The sequence below is a fragment of the Molossus molossus genome, unplaced genomic scaffold (assembly GCF_014108415.1).
Source record: "Molossus molossus isolate mMolMol1 unplaced genomic scaffold, mMolMol1.p scaffold_m16_p_1, whole genome shotgun sequence".
NCBI classification, from domain to species: Eukaryota; Metazoa; Chordata; class Mammalia; order Chiroptera; family Molossidae; genus Molossus; species Molossus molossus.
In genome coordinates this window covers 107,760,058-107,772,235 of record NW_023425344.1, presented here as the reverse complement: position 1 = coordinate 107,772,235, position 12,178 = coordinate 107,760,058, and the positions used below count along the sequence as shown (strand labels likewise).

At 44.2% G+C, this 12,178-nt stretch overlaps 1 protein-coding gene across 1 annotated transcript in view; it reads right to left on the bottom strand.

The window, feature by feature from the left end:
- Positions 1-6,855: 6,855 nt before the first annotated feature.
- LOC118640517 (LIM zinc-binding domain-containing Nebulette-like) overlaps positions 6,856-12,178 on the bottom strand; it is a 153,738-nt gene continuing 148,415 nt past the window's right edge. Inside the window, exons 4-6 of the mRNA XM_036277395.1 lie at positions 7,800-7,902; positions 7,272-7,358; positions 6,856-6,905 (exon numbers count right to left, since the gene is read on the bottom strand). Coding sequence (XP_036133288.1) covers positions 7,807-7,902 — 96 coding nt within the window. The 3' untranslated portion in view covers positions 6,856-6,905; positions 7,272-7,358; positions 7,800-7,806. The remainder of the gene's footprint in view (positions 6,906-7,271; positions 7,359-7,799; positions 7,903-12,178) is intronic.

The window sequence follows — 12,178 nt, the reverse complement described above, 5'->3', positions numbered from 1 at the left end:
GGATGGGCCCAGGAGCTGGGCCCACTCGCAACAGGGTCTGGAAGTGACAGCAAGGCCAGGTCGACTGCAGGGACCCAGTGAACATGCCGGGGAGTCAGGTCAGAGCCAAATAAATAATCCCAAGAAAGCAGTGATGCTGTTTCCCGGGCTGATGTCATTGCCTATTCCCATCTATGTTCCCAATCCTAGGACTGCCTGTAACCAAACAGAAACCACGGAGAAGCCCAGGTGTGTGTGTGGTGGTGGGGGGGGGGGGGGGGCAAGAAAAAAGTTGGGGTAAGAAATGTTTCTGAGTAATGACTTTTCCAGTTTATTTCAGCAATCATTTACTGACTTTCTTATCCACATTAGAGCCTTGAGAAAAAATAAGAACTACCAGTGATACTGTATTCTCCCCACCCCCGCCCCAAGAAACACACACCAAAATGACTGTCCGCCCAGGATTTATACCCCCAAGGTCGGAAAAGCCCAAGAGTCCGCCTGCCGTGTGTCAGAGCCTCGTCTAAAGCAGGCTCCACGGTCCCACGTTCTCTCGCAGCCTCTCCTAATGGCCTCGCAGGCCGTTAAGCTGTTCACATCGACTCAGACATAAACATGAACGCTTCCTCTTTAATGTCTTTTCTCTCCCATAATAATTTGCGCTGCGTTGGCTCAGCAGGCTGAGGTCTGAGGGAAGATCAGGAGAGGCACACCATCGCGACGAAGGACTGTAATGAGGACGACACGGGCCGGCGATTTCCAGCAGCCCAGTCGTCCGCTGGCAGGAACCTGCTTCCCCGATGAAAGATGTGAGGATTAAGCTCCAACCGCAGCCAGGACCTGCGGTACTTTGGATGCTGGCCTGTGCCAGTGTCGCACCCTCATCACCGCCAAATCTCTAACTCAGAAAGGACACTGGCCAGAGGGCAGAGGGGGCCGGAGGGGCCTGCGGCCCTCATGACAGATGTATTGTCTTTCTGCTGGGAAGTGTTGGTTTCGCCCTCCCGCGGCCCAGGTGCATGCCACCCGGGGGCCCTAAGCCACAGCTGAAGGTGGTGGTTTACTTAGTGCCAGACACTGCACTGTGAGGGACCCTGGTCTGACTTATGACCCCAGCCAAAAGTGATTTTTCTGGCCACACAAAGCCCAGTGCCCGCCCCGTCCACATGATGTTGCAAAATGCTGACCTTCTGCAAACAGGTCACTGAAGAGAGAGAAGCCTCTCCTAGGGAAACACACCACGCAGGACACCAGCATCTGCAAAGGAGGGAGTGAAACGTCTGCAGGAGAAAATCAAGTGTGGAAGAATCTGTTGGAATCTCAGCTCTGGACATTTGGAGAGGGAAGGGTTAAACAGTTACTGTAAACAGAAATAAGGGCCCTGAAAGGAGAAAATGAGGAAGCATATCTCCAAATGGATCTGAGTGACCAAAGGCCTCCATGGAGCAGAGGACACCAGGCAGTGCGTCTCTGGTCCTTCCGGCGCCCTGTCATTGGGAGACTGGCGAAGACCTGGAAGGAAGCTGATTCACTGAAGGAAAATCACCGCAATGAGGGAGAAGGGAAGGCACCGGTCTGAGGGCGGTGAGTGGCCGCAGACAAAGACAGGAAGCGCACGGGAGAGGGGAAACCGGCGGAGGATGCCCTTATTGCCCTCTATAGATCTCACTTTGTCTCCAGAAAGTAGCAGGTGAGTTGTCAGAGAGATGATGGTTGTCAGGAAAAAGCTAATCTGAAGTCAGACCCAGACACCAGGTCCTTCCCCACTGGGGCTAGCCAGCTGACACAGCCTGACACAGCCTGGCCACCACAGTCCGCGGAGATAAAGGGGACTTGGTCCAAGAGGAAGGTTGGCGCCTATGAAGTGCAGTGGCACCTCTGCCACCCAGGGAGTCCACGGAAGGCACTGCGGCTCCTGGACACACAAGCCACAGAGGGGCACACAGCCAAAAGGTTCTTCCTACCCAAAGGGTTTTCCAAGTTGTGAGATGGACAGAATTTCAGTCTTCCAAAATAAATGATTTGCAGGGTAATGTGTGGCATTCTCACAGATACCCCAGGGAAATAAAAACCCAGGAAAATAATACCATTATTGGTAACGCCCAAATTTCAGCCATGAGGAGGTGACTAACTTAGCAGTCCACATGTGAGCAAACTATAGAAAGAAGCGTAACGTTCCTTGGCAAATAAACACACTCTTCAAAACTAAGTCTTTTTTTTTCTTCTTTTTAATAGTCCTATGCTTTGTTTTCCAATAGAAAATAAATACTGGTTTCCTTGCTGTTGGGTAGCAAGTTGATAAACCCATTCTCGTCGCCCACAACACCCCATAATCTAACAGTTCTTTATTTTCTAAAATCACTCTTTCTCAAATACGAATTGATCTCAACACACACACACACTAAAGCCAGTTCTTTTTCTCCACAGGTAGGAGGAAGTAATCAAGGTAATTTGATTTGGTTAGTTGGCTTTTTCTAAGTGTGTTTCATTGTTTCCTCTCTGGAGAAAAAAGTCCTAGTTCAGTGTAAATGTCAACTTCTAAAAAATGGTGGGTACAGCCCTGGCCAGTTTGACTCAGTGGTTAGAGCATTGGCCTGCGGTCCAGAGAGACCCGGGTTCGGTTCCCACTAAGGGCACCTCGGTTGCAGTTTGTCCCCGGTCCTGGTTGGGTCATGCGGATGGCAACAACTCCATGTGTCCCTTTCATGTTGATGTTTCTCTCTCTCTCTCTCTCTTCCTCTGTCTCTCCCTCCCACTCTATATGAACAACAACAAAAAGAAAGAAAGAAAGAAAAAATATCCTCAGGTGAGGATAAAAAAAAAAAAGTGGGTACATTTTAGATATGAGGAAAATATTCCTGATGGGGAAGGTGGGAGGCTCTTTTGTGTTGATGAAACATTGTTCTTTTAAATGTTCATTTACAATAGTCTTACTACCATGAGTCACATAAAAGTATCACAAATAATTGTAGCAGAGCTTTGTATCCTATGCAAGAAAAAATATGTCTTATACAATAGTAGCAGATTAGTTTGCAAGATAAACACCAGAATTTAATCATCTAGCACTTACTTACCACCTACAAAGTTATCCTGAATTGTGACTATTTACCTTGTCAAAGATCAGTTAGATAATATTTATATTTTATTATATAAGTGAATTTCTAAAAGCATAAACTCACAGAAAATTAAAGGTTTAAATAAAAACAATTCATCAGGTTTGCTTCCCACCACAAGCCATTGTTTCCCTTCTAATGTATAATGTCTCAGACTGAGCCCACCAAGATGAGTTTAATAGCTTCACAAATAGTTTCACTACATGGCTTACTTTGTTTTCCAAATTAACCCTAGTATCCAATTTTCTCTGAAAATAACTCTAAGTTTTACTTGTCTATTTTCATAGTCACCACCCTGATCCAGCCTCCTAACTTCCTCCCAATGGACTTTTTAAATTGCTCCAAGCTTTGCATTTCATAAGATCCCTAAGATTTTCAACAGCTTTTACTCTGATTGAGGACCCTACCATGTGTTTCTAGAGCTTCCCCCACCCTCCAGAGCACAGACTCGCCTGAGGACCACCCACCCATCCAGCTAACATATGCCAGATAGAAACAGCTTTATGATGATACCCACACCTTCCTCATATCTTGTTCTTTTTTATAAAATAATTTTTCTTTATTGATTTTAGAGAGAAGAAGGGAGAGGGAGAGAGAGAAACATCGATGAGAAAGAACATCGACTGGCTGCCTCCTGCACGCACCCGCCCCCCCCGGGATCAGGCCCACAATCTGGGCATGTGCCCTGACTGGGAATCGAACCGGCAACCTCTTGGTGCCTGGGTCGATGCTCAACCACTGAGCCACATCAGCCAGGTTCATGTCTTGTTCTTGTTCAACTGCTTCTCTGCCAGCTCTTGTCCCTGCTCTCCACACCTCCACAATCAAGCCTTTCCTGCTGGCTTCCTAGTATTTGTTGAAAGGGCCTTTTGTTATGGAAACATGTCACAACATGAGCGTTTGAACTACTTTCTGAACTAGGTGACTCTTCAAAGACAGAAACTAGGACTTTTCTTTCTGCATCCCTCGAAGTACCTAATACATAGCTCTGAAACCAACTCTACTCAATCGATGATTATTGATCGAGGGATGATGTCATGGGTTTCTTGCATGGACTTGGGTTGTATGTACCCTGCTGTGGAGATCAAAGTTCTCAGACCTGGCCTTTCCGATCAGAATAGTGCGAAAGGTTGTTGTCTACACAAGCACAGTCACATGAGGGATGCAGGAAAACAGTCCCATAATGCTGCTTTTCACATGAACGAGCCTTTGCTTCAATTATTTTGACATTTTAGATAAGGGGCAGAAATGTGTGAAAGGGGATAAATCTTAGATAATTAAGTTCTTTCAGTTTTTTCAGTTATCTTTATTATCAATATTTACAAATAAAGCAAAAGTAGTCCCAAGAGTCAAGAATTCCAAACCGTCTGCAACATCTGCAAATTCCAGTTTAACTTCTATAGTTATAAACAAAATGCACTGTAACCTGAAATTTTCTCTTCTGTGTTTTTACATAAATACATGTATATACTGACTGTGTTATGTAAAAGAGATTTTAAATTTGACCATTTAAAAATCAAATGGTTGATTTTTAAAACCATTCTAGTTTTTTTCTGACCTACATTGATTTACTAACATTCACAATGAAATTGTGCATGTTTGACAGTAATGTTTTTCTCTGAAAAAGTTTTCATATAATCTTCTCTAAAATGTAGGTAATTATTAATGAACAAAAAGCCATTTCAATATTAGAAAACTTTAATTAGAGCAACTTTTGAGTCAAATATTTTAAAAAATTTTTTTCCTTTATTGATTTTAGAGGGAGAGGAAGGAGAGGGAGAGAGAAATAGAAACATTAATGAGAGAGAACGGCAACTGGCCGCCTCCTGCACAACCCCTCTGGGGATCTGGCCCACAACCTGGCATGTGTCCTGACTGGGAATCAAACCAGTGACCTCTTGGTGCATGGGTCGACGCTCAACCACTGAGCCACACTGGCTGGGGTTGAGTCAAATATTTAAATGTCTTAAAGAATGAGCCCTGGCCAGTTTGGCTCAGCGGTTGGAGCGGTACAGAGAGACCCGGGTTCGGTTCCCGCTAAGGGCACGTACCTCGGTTGCAGTTTGTCCCCGGCCCTGGTTGGTCGTGCGGGTGGCAGTCACTTGATGTGTCCCTTCACGTCGATGTTTCTCTCTCTCTCTCTTCCTCTCTCTCCCTTCCTCTCTATCTGAACAAAAAATGGAAAAATGTCCTCGGGTGAGGATAAAAAAAAAAAGAATGAAAGCATCCCTTCTCTTATCTATATTCCCTTGACGTGGAACCTGAGCACTGGCATACATTTTCAGAAGCCTGTCACAGCAGCATGGGACTCCAAGTACCCCACCTTACAGACGTAGGCCAATCCTACAAAGCGGCAGCATGAGAAACCAGTGACCATGGACCCATTTCCAAATGGCAAAACAGCTAAGCTTTTCACAGCCATAAAAAAGTTCACGGTTATAGAAAAGTCTCAATAAAATTCTGGGGGGTTGGGGGAGAAATGCCAGGAGGACTCATTATTTGAAATAAAATTTGGTGGAACTGGCTCTCAAATATTAATGCGCATAATCACTTGGGGCACTTAATGATGATGCAGATTTCTGGGCCTTCCTCTTAGTGGGTCTGAGGCCAGGGCCACAGATGAGCATTTTCAACATGCTCACCACGTATCTGTAATGCAGGAAAGCACAATTTTTTGAGACACAGATCTACAGGAACACCTCACACCTCTTTCTCCTCTAGGGTTTCCTAAAAATCTTTACAGTGCTATCCTCTCTCAAGATCTTTGGGAATTTCTGAGGAAAGGTTGGAGAATTAGACAATAGAACATTTAATCAAGCAAAAGAAGAAAAATCAAGATCTCACTCCAAATAAATTCTTAGGTTGTTACTAACATGAGGTCAGCAACTGTGCTCTCCATTTGACAACGTAGCCACAACCAACTAACAGGTTAACAACAGGCCGAGGGGAGAAGCTCAAACGCAGCTGCAAACAGGCCCTGACTTGAGGGTGAGCACGCGCACGTGCACACACACACACTCATTAACACACACACACAAACATCTTAGTATGCTGGGTACTCCCCAGCACAAAGGCTGGTATATGACAGAAAGTAGACACCCAATAAACATGTGTTAAAAGAACAAATATCTTTAGAGCAATAAGTCCCTGAAAATCCATCTAATAAGTCGGCGAGGAGTTACAGGCCTTGCCTAATTGGCCATGTAAGCCCCATCAAGCTGAACCAAAAAGCTCTAGTGTTACTGACTATAAAATAAGTAAAACAGTCAAGTTTTAAATACATGTCCACATGCAAATATGTTTCTAAATTATTTAATTTATTTTTACAACCCATTAGGATATTTATAATTTTATATAAATGCATTAAAACCATCATATTCATGGTTTTTTAAATCATTGCCATCTGTTTTCACCTGTATTTTTTCTACTCATGGATAAGCCCCCAGAACCAATGTTAACAGCCTAGTATATATTAGTCCATATTTATCTCCCTACACATATAACCCTAGTCAGACATATGTATATGCAGACATCAATATGAACATACATGTACACAGGGAGGGTTTTGTAAATTATATACCTTTCTATATCTGTTTCTCACTGAACAATACTTCATGGACATCCCCCTAAGGCACTGGTATACCTCTATTCATTCTTTTTAATGGCTGCATAATATTCTATGGTATAAATTATCGTAATGTATTCTGTTACCTTGTTGCTGGGCTTTCACTCTGCTTCTAGTTTTCTGCTACTACACACAATGCTGTCCTAGAGGTTTCTGTACATATGCCTTGTCGCCTGATGATTTTGTTTCTGTGGGAGAGATTCCTAGGAGTGAAATCACTGAGTATATTTATTTTTAAGTTTTAATAGTTGTTGCTAGACTACTTTTTTTTTTTTCAGGCAGTAACATTTCACATTTGCAAAACAGCTAATACTTTAATCAAGATGAAATAAAATTGTGCCCAGAAGGCGAGGAATCCACAATCTTTCTGTGACAATCCTCTGGTCTTTTCTCGACCTCTCGGCCCAGCCAGGACTTTTCCCTGTTCCTCCCCTGGGCCAGCCTGGCCACTCCCCTAAAGCGTGGGACTCACTAGCATTCCACGAATGGCCTTTACTGCCCCCTGAACTCCCTTGCAAGTGTGTTCTAACGTTGGCATATTTTTGCTTTTGTACCTTTTTCAAAGGAGAAGGTCAATGGTTTTCATCAAATTTCCAAAGGGGTCCATGACTCAAAAAAGGTTAGGAGTCACTCTCTGGAGTCTGGAGGATGACAAAAGGTTTGGGATATTACTGGTGACATAATTTAATGTTGCTGATGATAATCCCCCAAAAAGGTGAATTTTAGTGAAGACGTTTTCCTGTGTCCGTCAAGCAATCAAAAACCAGTTCTGATCCATATTATATGAGGAAGAAGCAACCTCTACAAACGGTTTATGAAAGGACACAGGTGCTGGGGGGGGGGGGGGGGGACACAGAAAGAGCTCTTTTCAAAACCAGCTAAAAGATCATTTCTTCTCCAATATAATGTTTCTCAGAGCAGTCGGTATTTGATCTATGTAAAACGAAAGAGAGTCATTTTGGGCTTCCGTTCAAAGGGATAAACATTTCAGTGGAGAATGAGAAGGGAGAGCTAAATGGGGTACAAAAAAAAACTGTTTACAGAATGTGGGAGCCTATCTTTCGAGGAGACCCAATAAACACCTGTAAGTCAGGGGTCAGGCCTCCTGCAGTCGCTCCTTCTCTGCACAGCCGCTGGCTTCTCTCCACACACACCCAAGCGCGGGCCGGTCTGACCAGAGGAGGCCTTCAGTAAATGGAGATTAAACCAATAAATAATTGAAGCAGCTTTATGTAGAAAAAGTTATAGGAAATGCAGCGGGTCCTTAGATGAGAGTTCTTTGCTGGTCAAGGTTGAAATCAAGAATGCCATGATCTTTCTTGATCTGTAATTAATGCCAAGAAAAACAGAAAGACATCTGTCCACCTCTCAAGAAAGTGTTTAATTCTTCATTCTTATGAGACTCCTGTTGTTCACAGAATTATTATTGTTCTTACTTCATTTCATACGTTATCACATGACCATCAAAAGGTGTAACATAACTCTTACAATTGTTTAGCACAGTTATTAAATAGTAACCATTAAATTAAGGAGATCTCTAGCCTCTAGTTTAAAATTTAAAACAAAGGACAAAGATGAAAACAGATATTTAAAAACATTAAATTCATATGCAGAGTGGGGCAGACGTAGGTTTACAGCTGTGAGTACATGAAACAGAGACTTTATTCTTATATTATTATCTATTAATTATTGTATTATTTTCCATTCAAAGAACTACTTTTGCCCCACTCTGTATTTAGCCATTTGGTATCTAAAAGTACTGCGTGCTTTTCTGTAGCTGAAGATACTTGTTAGATTTCCCCTGGAGATATTTAGAGATTATAGATTCCGCTGAAATAAAAACATTTCCATACAAATAGGAACTCAAGAGTGTCCGTCAAAAGGGGCCCAACGTCTCCCTCCTAGTAAGGATCAAATTTGTATAAACTTAATTTCCAAGCGACCACCATCGTGACCCTTGGCTTTACCAAAAATCAAGAGAGAGAGAGAGAGGGAGGATGGGATGAATGAAGGGAGAGAAATCCTAATTGTTCTCTTTTAACATTTTGTAATGAAAAATACTCCATTAAAAAACAAAACAACAACAAAAAAACGTCCAATAGTATTTTTGGAAGCCCAAGTAGAGATCGCATTTCTGAATACAATACAATGATTGTTCCAGTGGAAGCTTTTTTAAAGGATGAAGCCAATTAGTCATCTTTCTGCACAAAATTTCTTGAGGCCGTTTCCATCCTTACAGGGCCCCTGCCCAATCTGAAGTCAGTGGGAGCTGGAAGCAAAGCCCCGAGGTAACACGACATGCTGAGTAGCCAGGAAACAAAGGCGCTTCGGGAGAGCAGCAGCACTCAGTCCACCGCTAGGCCTCTGTGTGCTGCTGGCTACCCTTGGAGCGACTCCCGGAGGCTTTTCTGAATCCCATAGGATACTGCCAATTCCGTTTCGTTGCCTGGTGCTTTCACAAGGCGGTGGCTCCAGGGCAGCATCCTCCTTTCAAAAAATACATTTTTCAGGAAATTAAAAGTATTAATTAATTAAGAGTATTAAGAAATGCTCGGCCTGAGCTGGTGTGGCTCAGTGGTTGAGCACTGACCCATGCACCAAGAGGTCACCGGTTCGGTTCCCGGTCGGGGCACATGCCCAGGCTGTGGGCCCGATCCCCAGTGGGGGGCATGCAGGAGGCGGCCAGTCGATGTTCTCTCTCATCGATGTTTCTCTCTCTCCCTCTCACTTCCTCTCTCTCTAAAATCAATAAAAACAATTTTTTGAAAAGAAATGCTCGGTCCCCTCGTGAACCTACTAATGGAATGGGATGGCTCCGGGCGGCATCCCTGCGTGAGGAAGCCGACGGAGCCTGAACTGAGCAGCGCCTGGTGCCTGGGCGGCGCTTGGGTCCACTGCATCGACCGAGGCCGTGGCCTCAGAACAACTGCTTCGAGAAAGGACAAAGGAGGGTTAAAAAAAAAACACTGTACAGAGAAGAGACCAACTTTTAAAGTCCAAAAGCTACCATGTAACCAAAGTCATTGAAGAAGAAATTTTTAAAGAAGAAGGCATAAAAGAAGTGAATGAAAATAACTAAGATGTTTTCTAAAAGTGAATCATAGGAAAGGTGAGACACAGACAGGGCTAAAGACTAGTTGCTATCAGCGAATGTATACTATGACTGTAACTACTTTTTGTCTTTTGTCCTCTATTGTTTTTAAACATGTAGAGTGTAAAATTAGCCATGTGAAACTGGTCTGCCCATCAGTTTGACCAGACCTACGTGACCTCCCGGTTCCACCGGCAGCCGGTATCTGACACCAACTGGAGAATGGTCACGTGCAATGGCAGGTCCAATGTTATTTGGGCGGAAAAGAAAGCATAATGGTTCCTTTTCTTTAAGTTCTTTTATTGCAAACAGGACATGTGGTTGCAGAACATTTTTGTACTACAAAAAAGATCATTACAACTACAAGGAATTTTATGAATCATTTAGCTAAAACCCACTAATGTAGGTGCCCAAAGTCACATTCAATGGCAGAGGCAGGACTAGAACCCAGATCTCCTGATGGCTAATCTAGTGTATATTTTACCAAATAAAATCAAGGTTAGCAATTTATTGACAGTGCATTCAGATACAAAATAAATAAGTACGTTTTCTTTATTTCCTATAACGCTCTGCTATTTCTCACAAGTCAAAGTGAGAGGAACTAAATTTAGTCCCAACTGTTAACCTGACCCCAGTCAATGTTTTAAACCACCAACTTGGGTAAATTCAGATCTCCTCCTGAACCCTGGCTCCTCTCCAAGACGGCATCTAAGTGTGTGTGAGCAGAGATGGCTTCATGACCTCAGAGTGGAGGGAGAGGGACGTCTCAGCCCACCCACTCTCTCCTCCAACCCCTCTGTCCTCAGTGGGTGTCCTCTTGTCCTCTCCGTCACTGGGTGTCCTGCTGGTATCTGATGCTGAAGATGGTGACTGGAGACCTCGTGGTGCATTCTCCCCTGATGGTGTCACTTGCCGAATCTGTCCCTCCTCCCTACTCCCGGAGGTCCTACCACTACTCCCTGCCTGCACAACCCCCGATGGCCCCCAGCAAGCACCCCTGGTATCTCTCCACAAGGTGCACTGGAACTTCCATCGCCTTCCACGCCACATGAGATACTAAGACACTGAGAGTGGAACTGATGTGCTCCGCTCCCGCCATGCTGTGCAGGCCCCAGGCTCATTGCTGAGGGGGGACACAGTTCCAAGGCTACCTTGCAGAGTGGTCTTGTCTGCTTCTCACTTTCTCTCCACCAGTCTAGAGCTTCCCCACCTTCCTTCTCAAAAACTTCCGCCAGAAGAGAGAGAGGTAGTCACATTTCACTCTGATTCTTCTACCTTCTTCCTACAGTCTACTGTGGGGATAGGCATCACCCTCCACGTGAGACCACATTCCATCCTTCCCAAGGTGGGGTTCACTCTTCTTTCTCTGGACCCACAGTGTGAGCTAGTATGGCAGAACACAATTCACAGCAAAGAACAATACAAACACGTTGGTTTAATATTTTAAAATAGTCTCCTCATTGCAGCTATTATAGTCATGACCCCAGAGCCACAACATGGGCTGGTTATTCAAATGCCCAGTTCAAGGGCCTGTAACCTACCCCCGGCCCACGGAATGAGAACAAATAGCCTGGAGCCTGCCTGCAAAGTACAGTACGCACACCCTCCACCACGAGCTGTGGAAATGATGGAAAGGGAGATGGGATGAGCCAGGAAGTCACCAAAGGACCACTAGGCTGGGACTCTGCAAACAGATGGAAAGAAGATGGGTCACTTCAGGCGGGTGAGGAGCAAAGACCAGACCTCTGTGATGAAAGGCGCTAGGGCCTCGTCGTGGCACAACAAATCAAAACTTCTTGGTTATTTTCCTGTCTGTCACCACTGGCAGGTTTGTCTCCTGCATCATTTTATCCAGAAGTGAAACAGAAAAACAGCCTGGCTGGTAGGGAATCGTGGGGTTAGAGTTAACATCTGCACAGCATGCTACGTTCCCTGAAAGGAACGTGCCACAGCGCGTGAATTAATATTTCTCCTTTGAAGTTCTTATTCACATTCAGCCCTTCCGATATGTGAAACATAATCTCTCATCATTTTCCCTGCCTCACAACCTTGAAAAGAAACACGCTGAAGCTTCTCCTTGTGAACTTTCACCTTTGCATACATAAGAAAGCGCTTACTGGGGGCAGGGAGAAGCATCAACCCTAGAATCAGAATACAGCATCAATGGTGAAAAATCAAAAGATGGGAACTATAAAGCTCCCAAAATGAGGTTCAAAGAACATGGAAAATTAAAAGGCACGTATAAAAGGCTTCTTGTCCAAGATCAGCGGAATATAAGAATCACCAACAAAAACTATCTGGAGAGACAGTCTTCCTGTTTAGAAGTCTGAGGTTGTCAGATGAGATAAGGGAAGGGAAGAGGACCCAGTG